The 22,154-nt window shown below is 48.7% G+C and overlaps 12 protein-coding genes across 12 annotated transcripts; 7 read left to right on the top strand and 5 right to left on the bottom strand.

Annotated features, from left to right (window-relative positions):
* Window positions 1–1,333: 1,333 nt before the first annotated feature.
* Window positions 1,334–2,268, top strand: N7446_001323 (bZIP transcription factor; the record flags this gene model as incomplete). The annotated part of the gene is made up of 2 exons (XM_058510072.1): window positions 1,334–1,484; window positions 1,541–2,268. 2 exons carry the CDS (start codon window positions 1,334–1,336, stop codon window positions 2,266–2,268), a joined length of 879 nt encoding a protein of 292 aa, XP_058375608.1.
* A 450-nt stretch (window positions 2,269–2,718) lies between these two features.
* Window positions 2,719–3,865, top strand: N7446_001322 (putative short chain dehydrogenase/reductase; the record flags this gene model as incomplete). The annotated part of the gene is made up of 5 exons (XM_058510071.1): window positions 2,719–2,809; window positions 2,866–2,914; window positions 2,977–3,042; window positions 3,093–3,533; window positions 3,589–3,865. 5 exons carry the CDS (start codon window positions 2,719–2,721, stop codon window positions 3,863–3,865), a joined length of 924 nt encoding a protein of 307 aa, XP_058375607.1.
* Window positions 3,866–4,525: 660 nt separating this feature from the next.
* Window positions 4,526–6,288, bottom strand: N7446_001321 (tRNA-dihydrouridine synthase family protein; the record flags this gene model as incomplete). The annotated part of the gene is made up of 2 exons (XM_058510070.1): window positions 4,526–5,983; window positions 6,037–6,288. The coding sequence occupies 2 exons, from the start codon at window positions 6,286–6,288 to the stop codon at window positions 4,526–4,528; spliced, it is 1,710 nt and encodes a 569-aa protein (XP_058375606.1).
* A 462-nt stretch (window positions 6,289–6,750) lies between these two features.
* Window positions 6,751–8,295, top strand: N7446_001320 (WD40 repeat domain-containing protein; the record flags this gene model as incomplete). The annotated part of the gene is made up of 3 exons (XM_058510069.1): window positions 6,751–6,775; window positions 6,821–7,635; window positions 7,687–8,295. 3 exons carry the CDS (start codon window positions 6,751–6,753, stop codon window positions 8,293–8,295), a joined length of 1,449 nt encoding a protein of 482 aa, XP_058375605.1.
* Window positions 8,296–8,821: 526 nt separating this feature from the next.
* On the top strand, window positions 8,822–9,052 carry N7446_001319 (Bcboa17; the record flags this gene model as incomplete). Its single annotated transcript, XM_058510068.1, has 1 exon — window positions 8,822–9,052. The coding sequence occupies one exon, from the start codon at window positions 8,822–8,824 to the stop codon at window positions 9,050–9,052; it is 231 nt and encodes a 76-aa protein (XP_058375604.1).
* A 1,307-nt stretch (window positions 9,053–10,359) lies between these two features.
* On the top strand, window positions 10,360–11,865 carry N7446_001318 (GTR/RAG family Ras-related GTP-binding protein; the record flags this gene model as incomplete). The annotated part of the gene is made up of 4 exons (XM_058510067.1): window positions 10,360–10,598; window positions 10,649–10,750; window positions 10,806–11,489; window positions 11,547–11,865. 4 exons carry the CDS (start codon window positions 10,360–10,362, stop codon window positions 11,704–11,706), a joined length of 1,185 nt encoding a protein of 394 aa, XP_058375603.1. The 3' UTR covers window positions 11,707–11,865.
* Window positions 11,866–12,030: 165 nt separating this feature from the next.
* On the bottom strand, window positions 12,031–12,446 carry N7446_001317 (thioredoxin family protein; the record flags this gene model as incomplete). The annotated part of the gene is made up of 2 exons (XM_058510066.1): window positions 12,031–12,289; window positions 12,412–12,446. 2 exons carry the CDS (start codon window positions 12,444–12,446, stop codon window positions 12,031–12,033), a joined length of 294 nt encoding a protein of 97 aa, XP_058375602.1.
* A 568-nt stretch (window positions 12,447–13,014) lies between these two features.
* On the top strand, window positions 13,015–13,843 carry N7446_001316 (putative heme/steroid binding domain protein; the record flags this gene model as incomplete). The annotated part of the gene is made up of 2 exons (XM_058510065.1): window positions 13,015–13,254; window positions 13,352–13,843. 2 exons carry the CDS (start codon window positions 13,015–13,017, stop codon window positions 13,841–13,843), a joined length of 732 nt encoding a protein of 243 aa, XP_058375601.1.
* Window positions 13,844–13,865: 22 nt separating this feature from the next.
* On the bottom strand, window positions 13,866–14,678 carry N7446_001315 (40S ribosomal protein eS25). Its single transcript, XM_058510064.1, has 4 exons — window positions 14,638–14,678; window positions 14,525–14,582; window positions 14,212–14,421; window positions 13,866–14,152 (listed from the first exon to the last, which is right to left on the bottom strand). The coding sequence occupies exons 1-4, from the start codon at window positions 14,638–14,640 to the stop codon at window positions 14,130–14,132; spliced, it is 294 nt and encodes a 97-aa protein (XP_058375600.1). The 5' UTR covers window positions 14,641–14,678; the 3' UTR covers window positions 13,866–14,129.
* A 1,436-nt stretch (window positions 14,679–16,114) lies between these two features.
* Window positions 16,115–18,050, bottom strand: N7446_001314 (uncharacterized protein; the record flags this gene model as incomplete). Its single annotated transcript, XM_058510063.1, has 5 exons — window positions 16,115–16,883; window positions 16,939–17,388; window positions 17,445–17,741; window positions 17,799–17,887; window positions 17,946–18,050. 5 exons carry the CDS (start codon window positions 18,048–18,050, stop codon window positions 16,115–16,117), a joined length of 1,710 nt encoding a protein of 569 aa, XP_058375599.1.
* Window positions 18,051–19,061: 1,011 nt separating this feature from the next.
* Window positions 19,062–19,781, top strand: N7446_001313 (putative short chain dehydrogenase/reductase; the record flags this gene model as incomplete). The annotated part of the gene is made up of 1 exon (XM_058510062.1): window positions 19,062–19,781. One exon carries the CDS (start codon window positions 19,062–19,064, stop codon window positions 19,779–19,781), a length of 720 nt encoding a protein of 239 aa, XP_058375598.1.
* An 89-nt stretch (window positions 19,782–19,870) lies between these two features.
* N7446_001312 (putative acid phosphatase) lies at window positions 19,871–21,818 on the bottom strand (the record flags this gene model as incomplete). Its single annotated transcript, XM_058510061.1, has 7 exons — window positions 19,871–20,781; window positions 20,837–21,171; window positions 21,269–21,434; window positions 21,495–21,510; window positions 21,571–21,605; window positions 21,665–21,677; window positions 21,729–21,818. 7 exons carry the CDS (start codon window positions 21,816–21,818, stop codon window positions 19,871–19,873), a joined length of 1,566 nt encoding a protein of 521 aa, XP_058375597.1.
* Window positions 21,819–22,154: the final 336 nt, after the last annotated feature.

Here is a 22,154-nt window from a genome sequence, read left to right as displayed (position 1 = left end):
AATTAGTTCTCGAGATTAAAATGTGACCGAGGTAAATGGGGCATTTGAAGATAAGCAGCCACCGACATAGTGACTAAGATCCCATAGGAAGTGAGTGTTCTACACAGTGAGTGACATGGAAATTGAGATGTTGCTCTTTTTTGTCTCTCTATTTTCTATGTTCACACATTTCTTTCTACACAATACCCTGTGGATCGGTTTCAGTGCTCGACAATACTTCAATGGTTAATACTTAAAATTATTACTTCCTCCTGGTAATCCACTCGCATTAAAATGAACGAGAAAGACAAGAAATATGAAAAGTAGGAAATCAAATTTAATGGGGCATTTCACAGGATAGACAAATCGGATAGTCAAAATAACTAACCGCAATCTCAGTCCAGCTTTCTTCACACGTCATATTTGTCTCCCACACTCGTCGTTCCAAGATCGGCTTGGTATTCAGACAGATCATGTTTATCAGGTTGGCCTTGATATCTGATAATCCAGAGAGAGAGCCAGCCTACAGCAAAACATAGAAAACAAACCCAACGAAGTCCAATATTTTCGAAAACACTGGCAAGAGATATGCGCATGTGAGGGTTGGATGAAATATGATAACAATGCCGGTCAATCGCTTTCTCAATTTCATCCATGTGAGCAAAGTTTGAAGTCAAACATTGCAGAATAGAACGCCTCAGTTGCTCATCTGTTGTCAAGCATACTAAAGAGGTTGTTTCGGTAGATATATAGGGGGGTCGTATGATTGGATCCAAAAGTCACAGTTCTGATCGATGGAAAACGAGTCGGGTGTACCGCGAGGAAGAGAGTCTTCTTCAGGGAAAAGACATCTGGTTTTGGTATGACGGACATACATTGATCGAAGATCATCTGGATCGTATTGATGGGTGTGAACAGCTTTGCCTGGCTGGACTACTGGAATGTTTGTTGGAGGGGGAGCCGCAGGTCGACATTGTGCGCCGGGGACAGATGCCAACAAGCACACAGCTAGAATCAAGGGGTTTGCCAACATGAGAGAAATTTGTGATAAACCAAATCTTGCTGCTGTCTATAGAACTGAGGTCATTAGTCTTCGATTGCCAAGCCCCGAACCAGGGAACGCCGTAAGCAACTTGCATTAGCGCAACCCGTTGTATCCACTCTGAATCCACCTGTTATCGGCGTCCAATGAGATTTTTGATTTGGAAGGAAACACTGGAAGGCCCAATCAACTGTCGCACTGGAACGGAAGATTGGAATGAGTGGAGATAGTTGTCAGCGTACTTTTGCCATTGTCTTCAATGTCCCTTAGAGATCTCAACCTACCTGTCATCATACATGAACGATCGCCGCAATGGAGAAAAATGCCCCAGAATCAAAGGTCATTGCGCTGGCCACGATGCCACAACAAGCCGGCGTTCGAACCGCCGAAGATGATTGGACGGGTGTTATAAACCCGAAGGAGCGAAGGAAACTACAGAATCGGCTGAACCAACGACGCTACCGTGCGTGTACCGACTGCCATTATAATCAGAGGATCTTAAATGCTGACTTCCCCCAGGGATGAGAAAACATGATCCATCAGGATCACATGCTTTGGGTCAGGTTAATGCTGAGACCTCATTCTTCAAGTCACCTTCGACGGTGTCTTTCCCCTTCTTCTCAAATGCGACCCAGGAAGGATACGATGTTATATCCGAATGCGCCATCGCGCCACCACATGCACTTCGCTTTCGGGAATGGTTTGAAGCTACAGCCTACCGAAGCTATTTGCATGGAAGTCCTCAAAGAGACCATCTAATAAGTCTCAGCCGAGTCAATGTTCATCGCGCCATCAATGAAAATATTGCTGCTATAGGGATGACCGCTGATTGGATGAAAAGTGACGATTCCATTTCCATCTTCAATCTCACACAACCTGGCTTTACGGCCGAGGGGATACCACCTAGCTTGCAGCCGACTGCTGTCCAAATTCAAATACCGCACCATCCCTGGCTGGACTTCTTTCCATTCCCAGGCATGCGTGACCGTTTGATCCTGGCTGGTGATTCGTTTGATGATGATGACTTATGTCATGATCTTATGGCTTTTTGGGATACGAGGAACACTGCTGCGACATTACTGGTATGGGGAAATTCATGGGAACCGAAGAACTGGGAGGTCACTGAGAACTTTGCGCATAAATGGAAGTGGCTGCTTATTGACTCGCCCGGGCTATTGGCTTCAACAAATATTTGGAGGAAGTCGAGAGGAGACAAGCCCCTAAATTGGAGGGAAATTCTAAAATAATATGAGCTTTTGTTTTGCCTGCCTGGCGATGGCTTCATTCCAATTGTCTGGGAGATGCTGAAACGGGTTTCAACCGTTTGTATGTAAATATTGCATACAGTAGTCCCGCATATGACTGATGAAGCTGAGTTGACAACACGCACTAGTGGCGACCGGACCGTACAATAATCGTAATAAGCGTACGCAGTCGGTTTTTACTGAGACCCACCGGGCTGTCTGGTGTATAGAATGCTATTTTATGTGTTAATATTTACTTTTATGCTGACTGTGGGTCAGGGGATCCGTTGTTTACGGGTAAGCAAGATGCATTAGTTTACCGTTGAACGGGGGTGGCTCTGTTGATCGGATGTAAAAACCTATTTAAATCGCATTCCTTTCTATTCTATTTGAAATACCGGAGAGTATTCTTTTTCTTGTCAATAGATTCCGTCCAGTTTCCTACTTTTTGCAATGCCTAGCTACACGCCCTCTAGTCCTGTGAACTGCGATGTTGACTTTGATTATTCAACATTGAAAGGACAAACAGCTATTGTCACAGGCGGTACAGTCACTCAGAGCCCTCTACCGACTACGGTTACCAAATTGACTATGAAACAGGTGCAAACGGACTCGGCGAAGCTTATGTTCGCTCCCTCGTCACTGCAGGGTACTTATTCCCAAACAACTACCAATCCGAGTATACACGTATGTGGCTTACATGTGAAACAGGGCTGTCGTGTGTATCGGTGATCGTGACATCAAGGGAGGACAGAAACTCGAAGCAGAGCTTCCAGGGTAAGTTCTCGAATTGTCAACATATTTGATACACGCTAACTTGCAGCAAGTGTGAAATTCATCGAATGTGATACTTCCAAATGGGAAGATCAAGTCCGACTATTCCGTGAAGCCGTTTCATTTTGGCCGAATGGGAAGATCTCGTATGTGGTAGCTAACTGTGGCATTCACCGAAATGATGCAGTCTTTTCGTACTCCGGTGACGGTCAAGAACCGGAAAAGCCCGACTTGACAACCATTGATGTCAACCTCACCGGGACGCTGTACACGGCGAAATTGGCGTCTCATTATTTTATCAAGCAGAATGGACAGGCGCCATCTTCAACCCAAGAAGATACATGTCTTGTGCTCATCGGATCAGGTGCAGCCTTTTTGGACTGTCCTCGTGCTCCTCAGTATTGTGCTACCAAATGGGCAATGCGAGGGATTATGCATTCTTTGCGACGGACAGCCTTTTTCTACGGAAGTCGGGTGAATATCATCTCACCATGGTAAGTGCTCTATAAAATAAGGCCTTCTTTCAATCAAAGGGCTAACTGCAAATAGGTACGTTAAAACAAACATTCTTTCAGAGGAGGCATTTGCGCATGTGGCTGGTGTGGGAGTGGATTTCGCAGAAGCATCCGACGCAGGGAACTGTTTGTTGCGGATTTTGAGTGATACTGGTGTCAATGGCCGTTCATTATTTGTTTGTCCAAGAAAATGGGCCCCTCGGGGCTACATGGACCTCGACTTGGAGGATTACTCTGATAATTCCCTCCTCCAAGAGATTCAAGCAGATCAGGTGAAATCTGCCCCTGTCGAGCTGGGTCTTTTTGTGTAGACTCGTGCTTTATTATTTTCTACTTGAACAGTAGCATCCCTTTGCCAGACTCAGATCTATTCGATCGACAACGTTACTTCTTCATCCGTCCCGCTGTCGCCTGTATCAACCAAAGATGATCAATTGGGAACCCCTTTCCTTTTTTTTTGTAGACAAAGCACTATTCTCTCCGTTCTTTCCTCCATCCTTCCCATCTTTAAGCTGCGCTGTATCCAAGTTGAAAAGATCCAGCATCCGCCCAACGCTATGATCTACCAAGTCATCGATTGAGGAAGGCTTGATATAGAAAGCAGGCACTGGTGGAAAAATGACGGCACCAGCCAGCGTCACAGAGGTCATGTTTTGCAGATGCATTAAGCTGAGAGGGGTTTCGCTGATAGCGAGAACTAGCCTGCGACGCTCTTTGAGCATCACATCTGCAGCCTGAGATCGTCGCAAACCGGGTCTCGGTTTCCACTTCAGCCTCCACCCTTTACTTCTCTGGTTCCGCCCTATGCATCCAACTTAGTTGTCATTTAGTCACTGGGATATTTTATCAATATGATCATTTATAAACGCTATGCAAACAAAGGCTCTATCAACATTCCGCTTTTTTGTACATTTGCCATTCACTTGGGAAATAACGATAAATGTTCTATATGCATCGACCATTGAGCGACTTCATCCGCTCACAAGAGAATCAGGTGTGATTGCCGTAGCCGCGGCAGCACCGTCGCCAGGGGTGACTGTACCCTCAGAGGTAGAAGTATTGGCATCCGTAGATTCTTTAATTTGTTCTTTTTCACCCTTGGGAACAGGCTTGGAGCCCTTTTCTCTAAGCGCCCCAGTTTCGAACGCTTCCTCGGGCAGAGGACGAACATGGGGCTGGCAGATCCACCAAGGTCGTCCATATTCAGCAATAGTTGCTTTCGATCCTGTCAGATTCTCGTCGGGCTTGGTCTCGAACTTCTCGGGTGATGCTTCGTACTCCTGGAGGCCACCTTTGATGGCTTTCTCTAGGAGAGCCAAAGTATGCTCAAAAGCCGCCATATCGCCCGGTCGTGATCTCGCCAGCGCATCTCGGACGTCGGTGTGGGTTGCGACCATGGGGCGGAGAACTTGGAACAGATGTGCTTGCATGAATCCAAGACTGGCAGAGTTGGGCTTCTTAACCTTGTCAGATTTGTTCCGCTTTTGCTTCTTCTTAAGCGGACCGTCGTTATGGTCATTATCTTCCGTCTCAGGTTCAGCAAATTCATCGACCGGGTCGGATGGTAGGTACAGAGGCTTCCTCTCTGGGACAGGCTGCTCCAGAACGTATTTATAGATGATGTCGAGGTATCGTCGTAGAACAGCATCGATTCGGTAGCCGCCCTTGCCATTCCGCCCCCGCCAGTATTCTCGTCCTTCGCTTCCAACGGGGGGTGGCTTGCTGAATATTGAGGGATCTGACAGGTTTCCTTCCGCGCTCATCACGCCGTCGGCGCCAGTCGCTTCGAGACACTTCTCGATGTCGTCGTAGTTAAGGATATTGCCATTGGCGAAGATCACCGTTTCCGGGGGTAGGTTGTCTCGTAGATAGCGCAGGTATTCCCAGTCTGCCAGACCAGTCATGTGGCCCTTCTGTTCCCGTCTGCGTCCATGCACGGTGATGATGCTAGCGCCAGCAGAGAGAATCATCTTAGCGTATTCCAAAGTCTTTTCCTTATCCTCTTGAATACGGAATTTGACAGTAACAGGAATCGGCAACTCAGTGTGTAACCGGTTAATGAGCTTGTAGATCAAGTCCCAGTCCTCCTGGAGGAAAGCCCCATAGTGTCCTTTGCGCGCGATACCCTGGGGACAACCGAGGTTCAGATCCACGGCATCACAGTATGGTGCCACATGGCGAGCAGCTTCCAGAAACTCATCTGGGTTATTTGAGCAGAATTGAACAAAGAGTGGGCGGTCGATTGCTGGGTTTCCGTCGAGGAATAGATCTTCCTTCTTTCCTCCGACGACCTGGCGGGTAGGTTGGAAATTTTGATTCCGGACGCGCTCTTGTTCGCCGAACAGGCGAGCATGGTACATTGGAGAGTATGCAAGCATTGGCTTGGGTTCGTCTGGAGGCATGAAGGATCGAGTGAGCATGCGCCACGCCTTTGCAAAACATTAGTGTTGGTCCATAATGCTGTCTTGAAGAGCCAACTCACAAATTCAGATCTGTCGACCATCGGCGCAACGACATATTTGGGGCTACCGATGCTCTCATAGAATTTTCTGCCAAACAACTTTTCCTTCTGTGTAGCAGGCGCGGAGCTCTGCTCGTTATGTTGCGGAGGGTTCTCAGAGACCATGGCGGCGGTGAAGCGGGAGGAGTGTCGAAAGAGTCTGCCCAGTGAAGGGCTGAAGTGTTTCAGGATACCTATTTTGACTGCTGGAAGGAAACTCCTGAGATTGCTCATGGATCACCTCGAGTCGCAAAGATTGAAACTCGCAACTTTTTGAAAAGCACGGGGCGGATCTACCTTAGTCCGTCTTATCTTATCAATATCTCGACAATATACAGTAACGTTAATGCTTTGAATGTATTTCTCTCTATTTTCTTCCGGGATAATAGTATACTCCCCCAAAATTCTGAAATATACTATCATTTACGCCTCGCTGGTTTGGTGCGGTCTATTGACCACAGATTGCTGGCTTTCTCTAGGGCTGACCTCGAGGGTTTCGCGGAGTCATTATGTAATCTGATATGAGGGCTTCGAGAATCCGAACCGTTCAAACACAACACTTCGGACATATCTGTACACCGTACGAGATAATGTGTAACGAATTATGATCCAATAAAACAAGGTCTATCGCCTCTGATTAATACCGTTTGTTCGGTCCTAAAACCCCGCAAAGCATTTTATTTTCGACTGTCAACAATGGACGCGTCAACAGGAGCAGGAGGTAAATCGCGCAATCTTCCGGTTGGTCAATTCTAACAATATCCAGGTCCCTTGAATCTTCATGTATCTGAAGATGGGCTATATGCTGCCCATGTGAGCGGCAAGGGCCTGATTGTCCATTCAAATGCAGCTTCAGAGCACAAGGAAGTCCAGATCGCAAGGATCAAAGAGACTGGGCTCAAGTTTCTCAAATATTCTCGTCCACAAACCGCCCCTGACGCTTTGAATAATGAGGATTTGTCCCGTCGGCGTCTTCTATCTGCCAACGATACCCGAATTTCAGTCTGGCAGCTCAACCCACTGGAGATATTTGCCGAGATCGAAAGTGTGGAACCGGGGGCATTGGCTGTGGAATTTGGCGCTGATGAGAGTGAAGTGCTAGTGTTTCACTCTTGGAACACCAAGTTGAGCATCTACTCGTTAGAAACGGGCCGCTGTTCGGTGATCAAATCCCCAAAACTCGCCCATCATCTTGGGTTCGGTTATCGACCGAAAACCAAGCAATTAGCCATTCTCCTGAAGCCAGAAACTTCAGATCTACTGACTGTCCATGAACCCCGATCCTACGACCTCCTCAATCGAACTGTGCTCCCAACTATCGATGCCCAGGGCCTGAAATGGAGTTCGGACGGGAAATGGATTGCTGTCTGGGATATTGCTAGTGCAGGTACAAAGGTGGTGATTTTTACGGCCGACGGCCAGCTCTTCAGAACCTACTCTGGACCATCTGGAGTAGATGACAGCTTTGATTTAGGGGTTAAACAGATCGAATGGAGCCCTGCCAATCCCCAAACAGGTGTCTCTGAGACCCTGGCTGTTGGAAAAGTAAACGGCAACATTGACTTGCTTCGAGCCCGTACCGTGAGTTATCATCTAACCAAATACGCTTGATCCACTAACTTACTTTGATAGTTCTCTTCCGCTACAACCCTCTCGCACATTTTCCCAGCCGACCAGCAAGCTCCCACTATCTGGCGGGAGAGATACATCAACGCAGACGGGGACGCTGAATACGCCGAGGCATCCAGCTCTTCTGCGCTCAGCATGAGTCCCGAGTCAGCAGGGTCACCACGCGGTGTCTTGGCCATGGCGTTCAGCCCTGACGGGCTTCTCCTAGCGACTGTCGATACTATGCGGCAGAATGTTGTTTGGATTTGGTCGCTCGAGGGCACTCCAAAACTTGCGTCTGCTCTGGTTCACGAGCAACATGTCCGACAGATTGTCTGGCATCCTTCGACGCCACAACTCTTGATCAATACCATCACGAACACCTTGCCTGCTATCCGGTGGTGGTCATCACAGGATCATCCCGTTATTGCTCGGGTTCCCGTTGAGCGGAGCGAGAGTGGGAAGTATGATGTGAGGTGGGAAGGGTCTGATGCTGATTCAGCGTTTTGGTTTGGGTCTACGGAAGAATATGTCATTGGATATCTCTCTGCTGGAGACAGTGGTGTTGAGTTTGAATTGTTGAATTCGGTGAGCAGCAAAGCTGGAGGATACGGTGGAAGCTTGAGCCGATAGTCCAACTTATGATACCTTGGGGAGTTATTGCAACTACTTCTTTTTTTCGCTCTGGAACATTCTCTGGTAAAGATTAAAACACCGGAATCTCATATGAAGTCAGTCCTCCTAGACAAGTCAAAGTACTGACGTCGACAAAGGATATCCCACACTGGCTATACTCAAATATAATCATTCTGTGCTAGAACTGCTATCTGCTGTATTTCCAAGTAGACATCTAGAAGAAGAAAATAATCAGTCAAAAACATTAGACTTCCCTTGATGAAGCCCAACCGCAATCAGGCTTACCTGCAACTTCCCACCTACTACTCACAGAATGTATCATATCTTCGCAAATAGACTTGCCCTCGGTATAATTAGAATTGCCCGTTTCTAGTGCCATCCATGACAAATTAGATGTACTACCAGTGTGCAAAGTGGGTAGTTTGCGGGTTCTCAACCGTCCCGGCCCAAGGAATTGCCTCACCGGCATCAAGATCACCGTGCTCGAGCCTGTTGGCATCAGAACCGACTGTGTCGGCTCACCATGCAGACTCTTGCAGTGAGTGAGCCCTATCAGCAGACAGTGGGTTCTTCTGGGAGCGAGCCTTCGACTCCAAGAAAGATCGCCGATATAGTTCTCAAGTTGTTGGATGAGAAGAAGCTACCACTGCGTCAGTTAATTTGCCCTGATGCGGTGGAGCTCGGAGGTAAGGTGGCTGAGGCTCTGGCTGCCTCCGACAAGCAGTGGCAGGAATTGAGTCTTTCTTCGGCCTGAAGTGAGGGTGTTTGTTCAGATGGATCCTAGGCTCACACAATTCCTGTATATGATACACCCGATAGAGATGTAGCCATTTTATTATGTCCTTGCTTTTGTCAGTCAAACCGAAGAATATCAAGGATATCAAGAAGATGCAAGCAAATCAACATTGTAAATTTGTCAAGGCGATCCCAGCTGATGTAAGTTGATAACGTCGCGATAAGAACGATAAGAGATCGGCGATACTCCGCCTTTGACATCTTCTCCTCTTCCTCCTTCACACATTGGGAACTCATCCTTCTCGTCAAACTCCCAGTCCCTCCAGAACGAGGTATCTCAGGTTCCTTGACGCGCCATCTGTGCGCATTGCACTGCTGGTGCCGATCGTGCATTGCCTTACAGCTCCGGGCTCCAACCCCCGCACTCCGAATCGCAGGGTAGCTCAACATCCCCGACCCTATTCACCGATTAAATTCTGAACCCCTGGGAGGATGATACAGGTCTAACTTCAGATACTCAACTTGTGCCACTGTTCGTCTTACCACGATCTGTGCTGCTTGCGGGCTGGTCGAGATCAGCATATGCGGATGTCAACAGTCAGTGTTCCCCATTAAATTGAGCTCGTCCCGTTCATTTTGTCGTCCTTGCTTGTTATCGTGGATAACCTGACAGTGCATTAGCCTGCTCTCCCCTGTTAGCACAATCACACGGTGAGTATACCACCCGTTGCTATGTTTACACTTTACTTGGATTCTAACAACCCCCGCATCTAGACATCTGCCGATCCAATGGAGGTAAGAGTTTTCTGCTTCGATATGCAATACCCAAACGATTCCCTTCGCTTTGTACTTTTTCAATTCACGGTTATGCTATTCTGTGAAGCTCGGTTGCTCCGTGCCGCTACAGCCATGCACGGGCCGTTGTGAGACTGCTGCTTGGTTCGGGGCACTTTTTCTCCGTCGGCAGATAAAGAAGCCCCAGGGACCTTTTCACGCTGCCGACTGGGCTTCTCGAATAAGCAAGGAACTGCAATCTCAACCTGTGGGTGTCTGCCACGGTTGCTATCTCAATGGGCCATTACATTATGGGACTGTGTTGAACCCCAGGGGCTCCCTGGATATTGCTCATCAGTCTCAGCCTCAGCCCTTTCCCTTTCTTTTTTGTTTCCCCTAACAACCTCAATCCGATTGGGCTCACTGTCTGCCCAATGCTATCTTTGTATCCCAACATACAATACTGTCACATTCATCCTTACTTAATCTTTGACTCCACACGGCCTCTTGCTTCTCTACTTGCTTCAATATGCACTTCCCCTCTCATTGATTATGTTTGGCCCACGTATTGGCCGCAAGAGTCGACCTCGTGCTCCTTTTCTCGGGCGTCAGGTCGACTTTTTCGCATCGCGTGACCATCCATGGCAAAAGGCCGGCGCAGAGCTAAGTCTTGTTAATAATTTACAGGGAAACAACCATGTTGCCACGTCCACTCAGGGCAAGTCGGCTGAGGTGCCAAACACCAAGGGCCCCGATGCCAAACCACGTCTCCTACTAATGGGACTCCGCCGGTAAGTCCTTCTACCACCTCTTGAATGAACGAGAAGCCGAGTGTTCCTAGGAGCGGAAAGTCCTCCATTGCGAGTGTGGTCTTTCACAAAATGCCACCTAACGAAACCCTCTTCCTCGAATCTACCACACGGATTCAGAAGGACTCTATCCAGTGAGTATCTTACATAGACCCATTTTTACGCTCTCCGCCAACCTGAGTCCTGCAGCTCTTTTATGGACTTCCAGGTTTGGGATTTCCCCGGTCAGCTCGAATACTTCGAGTCCAACTTTGACCTCGAAGACATTTTTGGCAGCCTGGGCGCCTTGGTATGGGTGATTGACGCGCAGGATGATTACCTGGACTCGGTCGCAAGACTTAACCGCACCATCTTGACCGTGCAGCAGTACTACCCCGGCATCAATATCGAAGTGTTCATCCACAAGGTTGATGGATTGTCCGACGAGTACCGCACCGACACTTTCCAGGACATCGTGCAGCGTATCTCCGACGAGCTCAGCGATGCCGGCTATGAGAACGCGCCCGTCCACTATTATCTCACTTCAATCTACGACTACTCCGTCTTTGAGGCATTCAGCAAGGTCATTCAGAAGTTGATTCCCAACCTATCCACCCTTGAGAACCTGATCAACACCCTCGCCAATAATTGTGGCTTCGAAAAGACCTACCTGTTCGATGTACTGAGCAAGATCTACATCGCATCCGACACCCGTCCTGTTGACATGGCCTGTTATGAAATGTGTTCTGACTACATCGATGTGATTGTCGATGTCTCTGAGCTGTATTCATGGGACCACCCACAACGGAAGGCCTTGGGCGATCAGATCCAGGAGGCTGAGAGCCACGTGGTTTTGCACGATCAGACCATGATTCACCTTATGGAGATGAACAAGTATGTAATTTGTGGCGCGAGCTACCTCCCATGCACTTAGCTAACCATACCCTGTAGATACCTCTGTCTGGTCTCTGTCATCCGCAATCCTGAAGCAAAGGACAAACGGGGTCTGATCGACATGAACTGCCGCACTTTCCAGGACGCCCTAAACGAGGTGTTCTCGCGCAGCTGGGAGCAAGAAGAAGCTGCCCGGCAAGAAGCGGCGAAGAAGTGAAATATGTGAAACAGATACATTAAAACTCCTACGAGCATGTAACTAGCTGCAAATGACGCAGACGTGAAACAAGAAAATAGGAAAGTGGTGTACGCTTCTCTGCAGTCCATCTCATAATTTATTTCGTGAAAGTCAATCAAGGAATCAATCATAATCATGTGGTCAAAATGCGGTGCAAGGTACCTAGGCTGCTGTTTCTTGGTTGGTACTATATACGAGCTTCATGTTCAGGAACATGAGAACATCAGTGGATGCAGCTTCACAGTTACTCACTACAAGCTTAGTAGCGGACCACCTGAAGCCGTACAATGGCGATTGAAGATATCATATGCATAGTTTGGTAAACTGGTAGTTGACTTTTTCGATAAAAGCCTTGATCTTCTCCTGGAGGCCGTGGGACTTGACGGTAATAACATCAGCGACGACTTCGCCATTCTTGTAGAGAAGGAAGGTGGGCAACAGGGGGCTATCTAGCTCGTTACCGACATCGGAGAGCTCCTCGAACTCGATCTTGTAGAACTTGACATTAGAGTGTCGCTTGCTGAGCTCGGCAACAGGGCGGATTATGAGCTTAGAGGGATGGCTCTAATTGGCGAAGCAAAAGAGAATGATGGCGTCCTAGGACTGGGCGATTCATTAATAGACATTTAGCGATGTTATGATTGGAAGCAAAAGAGGAGTACAGATAAAGACAGGGAGTCCTACGAGGTAAGATCAATAAGATTGCCGTAGTCAGCCATGGTCAAAATGAAGGATAACTGAAATTCTAGCGAAGCCGAGGGAGAGGAAAGTGGTTTATAAAAGATACATGGGTGTGAACCAAGTGGCTATGATAAAAGGTGATGACAGGTCACGAAATGTAAGAAGTTCACCACGGTCATCCTTCTCAGCAAAATACGTCAATCATCTGGACCGCCCTGGGCGATCTTTGTCCGATACATCACAAACCTATCAAGTACTCATCAGCGTCCTGGGCCAGGATGTTGGGCATAAATTACTGTAGAAAGTGAAATGTTGGATATGTATGATAAGGAATATATAATGTTCAGGTGAACTTTTCAATTCAAGTCTATAAAATACTCTAGAGAAATGGAAGGGCTATCCAAATGCAAGGATCTTATATGATGTTTACTTCATAACACTTTACTGCCATTGGATCCAATTGATCCTACGTCAGACCATTAACTTATAGCCCAATCCTCACTATCACGGGCCTCGAACTCAAGATTTGTCAGCGCCTCTTGAGCCCCAGTAACATCAATTCAGATGGTCATCTAACCTCAGCCTTCATCAGTCACACGGCTTACAATGTCAGAACTCCGCCAGCGACCAACAGCTACAAAGTCCGAAAAGACCGAGATACCACAGCGCAGAAGGCCATCCGACAATGACGAAGATCACGGTATCAGCCTGCTGGACATGATTCGGGTCATTGTGACCCTGATCGTGGCCTCCTGCGGTCTGTCTTACTACATGACCTCGACAGAGTCCATGCTATGGGGATATAGGCCGTGGTTTACGCGGTGGCCGGTGGTGAAGCAGTGGGTGGTACGTACATCCCCTCATAATTTGATTCCCCACAATATGCCTACACAAGAAGCGGTCATGGCGAAGAATGAGAGGACTAACATATCCTTGAATGAAGAATGGCCCGGTAAACCTCACACCAGCTCAATTATCCCTCTACAACGGCACAGATACCACCCTTCCCCTCTACCTCGCCGTAAACGGGACCATCTACGACGTCTCTGAGAACCGAATGATCTATGGGCCGGGTGGGAGCTACAATTTCTTTGCTGGGCGCGATGCCACGCGCGCTTTTGTGACAGGCTGCTTTAAGGACGATCTTACGGCTGATATCCGCGGCGTGGAGACTATGTTCGTGCCTGTTGAGGATGTCGTTGATGAGGCTCTTACGTCTGCGCAGAAGAAGATCCGTCGGGAGAGGGAACTACGGGCTGCTAAGGCGAAGGTTGAGGCGACCGTCAAGAGGTGGCAGGGCTTCTTTGCGAATCATAAGAAGTATTTTGAGGTTGGGCGTGTGGTTGACGGGACTGTGGATGGGGAGGAGTGGCCGCTCTGTGAATCTGCCGAGAAGCAGCGGCCGAAGAGGAGTGCGATGAAGGAGGAGTCGTAGACTACTTTGTATCTGTATCTGTATCTGTTGAATAGTCCAGTCGAGGCCAGGTGAAAAGGCACAATCTACGAATCGGATCACGAATTTCCTTTCAAGAAGTTTTGTAGATTTTTTGATTCAGTTCGCACTACTTGGAGTAAACCAGGAGCGCGAATGTTCCACACTCTTCGAGAGTCAGACGTTAAACCAACATGCATCACGCCCAGCCGAGCTTCCCATGGTGAAATGATATCATTCGTAGCAAGGAAAAAGAGAACCGCGAGAGAAAAGACGAGAGACGAGACGTTTACTCGGCGGTGACGGCGCGGGCTATTCGAATATAATTAGTATTGTGTCGTTGCGGTGGGGTACGGGGTCTAAGAACGCACTGTAGATGTTCATGCTGGAGTGGCCGACAACCTTCTTGATCTGGCCGTTGGCCTCGAGGTCAGCGAGAGCCTGGCGGGCCAAGCTGCCGTTGATCTTGAGACGGTCGACAAGGGTGGCGACGGTGATCAGACGGTAGGACTGAACATCCTTCTGGAGCTTCTCGGCGGTAGCCTTGTCGAGAACGACGGCGTGCTGGGCCTTGTCCTTGACTGTAGGCGAAATATAAGTCAGTATTCTGTTCTCTCGTATCCCACGATTCCTCTGGTTGATGGATCGGAAATCGTCACGGTCGCACGGATGGAGTTTGCGTACCCTTGCCCTTGGACCACTTCTTCTTTTGCTTCTTGCCACCGGTAGCTGCTGCGGGCGCCTGATCACATTTCAATTAGCTGTGTCGGTTGGTATATTGGAGGCCGGGTGCTCACCATTTTGATGTTTGGGTGGATGTTCAAAGGAAGAGAGCGACAGCCAGAAGCCGCTCAAGTGCGAAAATGCAGTGGGGCGTGACTGACTCGAGCCCTAAGCCCTTGGTCGGTTAGTGTCGTTGATGTGATTGGTAGTTGTTGATTATGTCATGATTTGATGTCATCCATGGATTGCTGCCTCAGGTGTTTCATATCTTTACCATCTATGATTATCGTTCTTTGGCATTGTTATAGTCGCCATTGGACTATTGGTTCTTCTGCCGTACATTTGAGGTCGGAGAAATGGCCCAATTCCCCTTCAAGTTGACAACGGACACGAATCGCCTTGGATATCATTTGTGTCTATGTGAAGCAAAGCACCAGTTGTGGCTACGTCAACAGTGGATTCATGAAGAAGAGCGTCGAATCCACATTAGTTTCTCATGAGATTTGAGAGAGGCTCTAGTGAATGATAATTTGAGGACTAATTTATCGCCTGATGTGCTTATTCCAGGGCATGACAATAGACTTTAAAAAATGCCCAGGTGGTCAGTAGTTAAGGGTTGAACAGGCCTTGTGATAAGGGTGATGGGGTAAGTATAGGACAACCGCGTACCTAAGACTTTTTCATCTTCATTTAGCTACGACTTTGAAAGAGTGAAGGGACGAAGCCATTCATATTCCTATTTGTCTTTGATATAGCCTCCATGTTTAAGCCGCATACCGTATCATTGTAGTCATGAAAGGCTTTTTTTTTCGCAGGGAAGTCGAATATTTATGATTCGACATAGTACTAGCTAGCTTGCTGAAGTATATACCGGCCCTCGCTGCCTTACATTCATACCCTCGGCACCACCTTTTACTCGTTATCCTCATCGTCACTAGTACACTATCCATCACGAGAAGAACAAACCCTCGCAGGCATATTCTAACTCCAAATCATGTCTAAACACACAGATCAAGGCAAAATGGCCCCGGGCCCCATAAGGGTATGTATACTCGCGACGTAACCGTTGTTCCAGAAGACCTGCATATGGCTCGTCCTAGTCTATCGATCCAGTGGATTACTGTGTGGTTTGATGAAAAAAGAAGCAGGCTATGTGACCAAAATCTACTGACGCTCATGCTAGACAGGATTCATGACAAAGTAGCTGATATAGGCACTGGTAATCTTCATCACACTCATATGCGGTGTATTTTGATCCAGGTTTCGTAAAAGCGCCGGCTGGGAGTAATTCAATATCTCAATTTTCGGTCATAAAACTGCAAATCTAAAAAGGAAAATAATCATCAACATAGCAGACCCCGAGTCCTTGGGAGACGTAGAATATTGCGAGTATATAACATAAAAGAGATCACCAATAACTAAGATGCTGGAATGAAGATATATGTTAGAATTTTAGATTGAAGGCTGCGAGCGTCTCTATATATCCTCTAGTCATCGGCCATTGTAACTCCTGTAAAAAGAAACATGCTTTTTGCTTTTTAGCCTCAACACTTAAGCTGCAATCATCCGGCTAGGTCCATGAGAATGAGCATGTTTATGGTCATGCTTAGGGCCGAGATACTCGCTGACCCGGTGCTTCCCTTGCACCTGTTCCCCCTCCTCCTCTTCTTCCTCAACCTCAAGAGCAGGCCATTCCTCCCAACCGTCTTCCCACATCTTAGCCAACTTATCGCTCTTCTCCTCCTTGCTGAGCTTCTTGTTCTTCATCACCTTTTCCCACTTCTTCATGTCCTTATCGTCAACAAGACACTCATCAAGCAAAGCACTGATCTTAACCTTGTCAATCCCCTCGCCGATAAACACAAGCTCCTGGCGCCGATCACCCCAAGGCCCTTGGAAATCATCCTTGATGGACTGTCGCACATCTTGATCTTCGGGCCAGGCTTCATCAGGGACTTCGGCGAACCAAGGCCCACCACATCCGACGGTCATCATACCGCCTGCTTGGCTCCATTCGCCAAATTGCCATGGGCGAGTGGCTAGCCAGAAGAAGCCCTTGGAGCGTAGGACTGGTCCAAAGGCTGGGTGCGCTCGCTTGTTGTTGAGGATGTCGTTCGGGTCTGGTTGGTCGAAGTCTTCTATTGATTCGGTGTCTGTGTCCATTTCATCTTCGTCTTCGTCTTCGCCTTCTTCCATTTCGTCGTCTTCTTCTTCGACTTCGTTGTTCTGGAGAATGATGAACTTGTCGTGGAGAAGGGCGAAGATGCGACGGGGATGGAATGGCCGACGAGCCGTGTAGACGAAGTTGTTTATACCATACCTGTGACAATGTTAGCGAATATCTATCAACAAGGGTTGTAACAAGGAATACTGACTCTAAGGTCTCTGGCTTGGGCGCCATGCGATCACCATTGCCAGTCTTCTGAACAGTCATCTCGTGCAAACTACGAAGCCAGCCAGCACCAGACGCAGCGCGAACAAAGTCAAACTTGTTTGTATCGATGATCTGACGAACATCCACTTGTGAGTAACTTGACTCGAGGATCTTTGCATCTGGGTTCAACAACTTCAGCAACTGCATGATCTTGTCCCGAGTGGCTTGATCAACAGTCTCGATCTTGTTAAGAATCAACACATCGGCGAATTCGATTTGATCAACCATGAGATCGGAAATTGTGCGTTCGTCCTCGGGAACGATTTCTTCTTTCCCGTATCTATCAGAAAGGAACTCCGTTGTGTCGAAGTTGGATAGCAGATTGAATGCGTCGATGACGGTGACTGTTGTGTCCAGGCGGGCCATGGTGTGTAGGCCGCCCAGTTCCACACTATATCAAGATATGTTAGCTTGTGAGTAACGGACAAGGTATATCCGGGATCATACATTTCATTCAGGATCTTCTTTGCGTCGGCATCGTTTTCAGCTGCAATTTGACCCTCAGCCTCCAACATGGCAGAGCTGAACTCAGCTGTGAAAGTCTCGGCCACTTGCATGGGTTCACTAATGCCTGTGCTCTCGATGATGACATAGTCAACTTCATTTTGCTTGGTCAAGCTTGCCAGCTCAGATAGCAAGTCCCCTCGGAGGGTACAGCAAATACATCCGTTTTGGAGCTGAATGAGTTTCTCGGTTGTTTGGGAGACTTTGTGGTTTTTGATGAGGGCAGCGTCGATGTTCAGCCTAGTAGAAGGGACAATAAGTATATGGTATGTGTTGGTTATGCCATTGTACACTTACGAGCTCATATCATTGACAATGACTGCAACTCTCAGCCCATGGTCCGGGGACTTGAGAATATGCTTGAGGAGAGTGGTCTTGCCGCTTCCCTGTGCAAGAGGTATTCTTGTTAGCCATGCTCACAAACCAATTGTATTTGAATCATACCAGGAATCCCGAAAGCAGAGTCACAGGCATCTGCCTAGTCTTAGGCTGTTCCTCGGGAGTTGGGACATGATAAGCGACGCCATCTCTTCCAGAATCGATGACCATAATGACAGTGTTTTCTCAATGTGTATACCACTTAAAGGAGAGAGAAAAGGTTTGAAAGTCTAGATACTCATGGAACGTAGGATATACTACACCAAAGACCTTGCGGGCAACTCTTTTTATCTCTCCCAGGGCATCGTCTCCAAGTTCCTCACCCTTTGATGCTGTTATTTACATTTGCTATGTAGTACAGATACCAATACAGGTCCCCCAAGGTGGAATAGATACCAGTGGGGCCATGGCCAGTCCAATGAACTATAGTACGCAAAGTACCGATGATAAATGCTGTGTTCTGTGTGGCTGGCGTAGACAGTCCGCAAGGTACCTGGTTGACGCCGCTGACTTTCACGGTCCTCATTTGACGGCAAGGCTTTGAAATTGAGTGTTAGGTCCTCTTTGATTGGACTGTTGTGTAATCCTTGGAGGCTTGTCTTCGTAAAAATGGGGTTAACGGGGTTGGATGGCCGGATGTAGGGCTAGACGAGAGAGCTGACTTGCGGGAATGCACCACATACACACATCTCGGGCCCCAAAAACAGGCGATAAACAGAATCTACCACTATGAATCAAGCGATGTTCAAAATATTCAATTGGACATATTCAGTCCTTGCAATTAGCAGCCTTGCACACGGTGTGATCACATAATCCTCCACCCTACATCTGCTGCCACCAGCGCCTTAACAACCTCCCCAATTCCCATTCCACTCCAATCCAATCCACCCAAACCCACCCAAATCCAACAAAATGACCCTAAACCTCGACCTAGGCAGCTATACAAAACCCCTGGCCTACCTAGGTCTAGCAGCCCTAATAAAAACAACCTACACCTACACGCGCCAAGCAACTAAATACCTCCTTCCAAGCAAGCACGCTCCGCCCACGCTATAACCCCTCGCAAACACAACCTAACTGGGCCCTCGTAACCGGCGCAACAGACGGTGTAGGCTTCGGGTTTGCGCAGGAACTATGCGCGCGCGGATTCAACGTTATCCTGCACGGGCAGAATAGCGAGAAATGGACCGGAGGCGGGAGGGAATCGCTGCTGAGTTTTCTAATGCTAGACTTGGGATTGTTGTTCGTGATGTGCTGAAGCTGGGTGGGGATGTTGATGGTGTTGATGGTGAGGTTCGAGGGATTATTGCTGCATCTGGAGATGGGGATGGAAATGGGGGCAGGTTGACTGTTCTCGTTAATAATGTCGGTTGGGGGGCGAAGATGTCGACGCTTCTTAAGAGATACACCTACGAAGATATCCAAGCGACGATTGCGCGCAATGCGACCTTCGCGATTCAGATTACGCGCGTGCTAGCTGCGCACTTGGAGGAGAATGCCCCAGCGCTTGTGTTGAATGTTTCTTCCGTGGCTGCTTTTGGGATACCGTATATTAGTGCATATTGTGTTACTAAGGGGTTTGTGGACTCGTTTACCATGTCGCTTGGGGCGGAGTTTCGGGCGGAGGGCAGGGACGTTGAGGTTATGGCGTTGAGGGTTGCAAAGGTGCGCACTGCTGGGTCTGATGTTAAGAGTAACTTGTTCGTTCCGGAGGCGAGGGTGCTTGCTGGGGCTGGACTTGATCGGGTTGGCTGTGGGCAGGAGGTGGTGTGGGCTTATTTCGGGCATTGGTTACAGGGATTGTCGGTTGATATTTTGCCGAGGTGGGCTTTATTGAGGATTGTTTCGGTGAAGCTTAAGGCGATTAGGGCGGAGGAAGCTGTGAAGAGGAAGAGTAGCTGATTGTCTACTTGTCCATCGTGAAGAGTGTTCTGAATGTACACGAGGTATCTGCATTGGAAAGGACGGCATTACAGTAGTCTATGGAATGTCTAGAAGCCAGCGGGGGATCGCTCACGATCACCAGGGCCATGTAGGCCTGCGCCGAGGTTCTCTGTGCACTCGCTTTGCCAGTTCTTCGGGGTGAACTTGTCAACAATCGACTTGAAAGCATCCAGGGTACAGAACGTCTCATCGCCAGGTAGGTGGTTCTCGGGCTTGGCGGCGCAGCCGGGGATAGTGACAGGGCGGTCATTGTAGCGGAGACGAACATAGTGCTTCCGAAGGGATTCCCGAGAGGCATCGGGAAGGGACGAGATAGGTACGCGTGCTGTGTCGGATGGGGTGGGTTGCTTCGGTGCGGACTTTCCGAGCAGCGAGGAGAGGACACCACGCTTCTTGGAGACAGATGGGTTGGAGAACTCCTCAAGCATAGTTCCGGCGTTGGCGTCGGAGGGAGGAGCTTGCGAGAAAAGCTCAACTGCAATAGACGAAGTGAAAGGAGGCCAGGACTCGTCCTGGAATCCGCCGACACTAGACAAAATGGCTGCGAGGGTGGTGTCGTGGCATCCGCTCATGGCGAACTTGATAGCCTTGCCAGTCTCGGGGTTAGCAGAGCCAGAGGCAGCACTCTCACTGCGCCATCCGCCCTCAACAGCAGTACTGACCATGCGGTCAACGACATCACCCATGAGAGCACCAATACCCAACTTGCGGTACTCGGCGCTCTCAGCGTAACCAGCAAACCACTCTTCGACCGAGATGCGGTCTAAAACAGCACGACCCTTCTTGTCATAGAACTCAGATGGAAGCTTAGTGCTTGGTCCATGGGCGTCAGTAGCATTGATGGTGTCCATAATGCCAGAAAGACGAGGGTGAGCATCAACAGCAACCCTAGGCGAAGCCTCGGGCATGTACTTAGACCAAATGCCGTTCAGATATGCCATTTGTTCAGAGTCATTCCCTATTAAACATTAGCAACGATTATCCAGCATCCTAACCAGCTGATCAGCACGTACATCGTTCCGCGGCGCGATCGGCAAACAGCCGAGCCAGCTGTCGGAACCGTTTACAATTCCCTTCATTGGGGAAAAGAGTCTCCTCAGAAACCTGTCGAGCGACAATAACCGGTGGCGAGAAGTCAAGCGTGCGCGCGCTGGCAGGGTACATTCCCCAGAAAGCCTCCTGGAGCGACTCCAGCGCGCGGGGGATCGGCGTAGCGCGCAGGTACATGTCCTCGGCATCGGACTTGATCTTAGGCATGAACCCGAGCTGATCCACGTAAAGATGGCGCAGTCGTTGTCCGAGCGCATATGTGGTCTCGCGACCCTTGTCTGTGAGCTCGCCGTGCAGGCTTGAAATCGAAATCGAAATCCGTCAGTACTCCGTATAGCTTCCCAAGGTACTCCGGACACCCGGACTCCGGTGGAAGAGCTCCTCTTAGAACATACCACATGGCCTCGATTTCACCGCCCGGTCCTGGTGCTACTACCGACTCGTCATTGCTGCCGAATGCTTCCATTTTCCGGCGCCATTGGAATCCGTTCCATGCTGAGAGGTCTTTACTGCTAGATGCCATCTGCACCATGCGTCTTGCGACACCACAGTATGGCCAGTCTGACGGTGATCAGTTCATTATTTTTGTTCAGATCAGATCGGTTGGGATGGTTCGCGTACATGGACTCAGGCCTGTCTTGGAGAAGTGTCAGCGGAAACCGTCGGAGATCGCGGTTGGGTATCAATGGAAGCATACATTTGAGAATCGTGAGGAAACAGGCGTGCGTTCGCCTGGGATCGGTTAGATTTGTTCTTTGAAGATGTATTATACCTGTGAATGAGCTTCTCACCATGACGAAGGAACTGTGCTGGTTAGCGGCGGTCGTTGAGTCAATTGGGGTCGAGATCACGTACAACTTGGACCAGCTGGAGCTTCAAGCTCTCAGGATAGAGACGAGCGAGCTCATCCTGAGAGTATGGCTCACGGGGGATGAGAGTGGTCATCTTGCAGACCAGAAATAGGAAGTAACTGGGAATCTACAAGATGTAGGGAGGGAAGTCTGGGGAGTATGAGTGTCTAGGCCGTGGGGCGGTGAGCGCTAAGTGCCGGTTGGGGTAAGGCGATAACTGATAAGTATATAAATATATGCATATGTGAAGTATACGGTGAGAGGAATATATAAGAAGAGAGAAGAGCCGATTGGTGCGAAGTCTTTGCTTTTATTTGTCAAGACACCTAGATCTATGACAAGGGTCCCCAGATGGTCTCCGCACCCCAGCTTATTTACCGCTCCTTGCGTCAGATGCTATGTAAAATGCAGCGTATTCACAGTATGGTAT

The sequence above is a fragment of the Penicillium canescens genome (assembly GCF_028828765.1).
Source record: "Penicillium canescens strain IBT 15451 chromosome Unknown utg000002l_segment0_segment0, whole genome shotgun sequence".
Classification (NCBI taxonomy): Eukaryota; Fungi; Ascomycota; class Eurotiomycetes; order Eurotiales; family Aspergillaceae; genus Penicillium; species Penicillium canescens.
Note: the sequence above shows the minus strand (reverse complement) of the source record. Positions and strands in the feature narration are given on the sequence as shown.

Coding starts and splice junctions, on each gene's coding strand:
- N7446_001315 (XM_058510064.1), bottom strand. Junction 14,422..14,524: donor GAAGTGGTCCAAGGGCAAGG/GTACGCAAACTC, acceptor TTTCGCCTACAG/TCAAGGACAAGGCCCAGCAC. Junction 14,153..14,211: donor CTCCAGCATGAACATCTACA/GTGCGTTCTTAG, acceptor ATATTCGAATAG/CCCGCGCCGTCACCGCCGAG.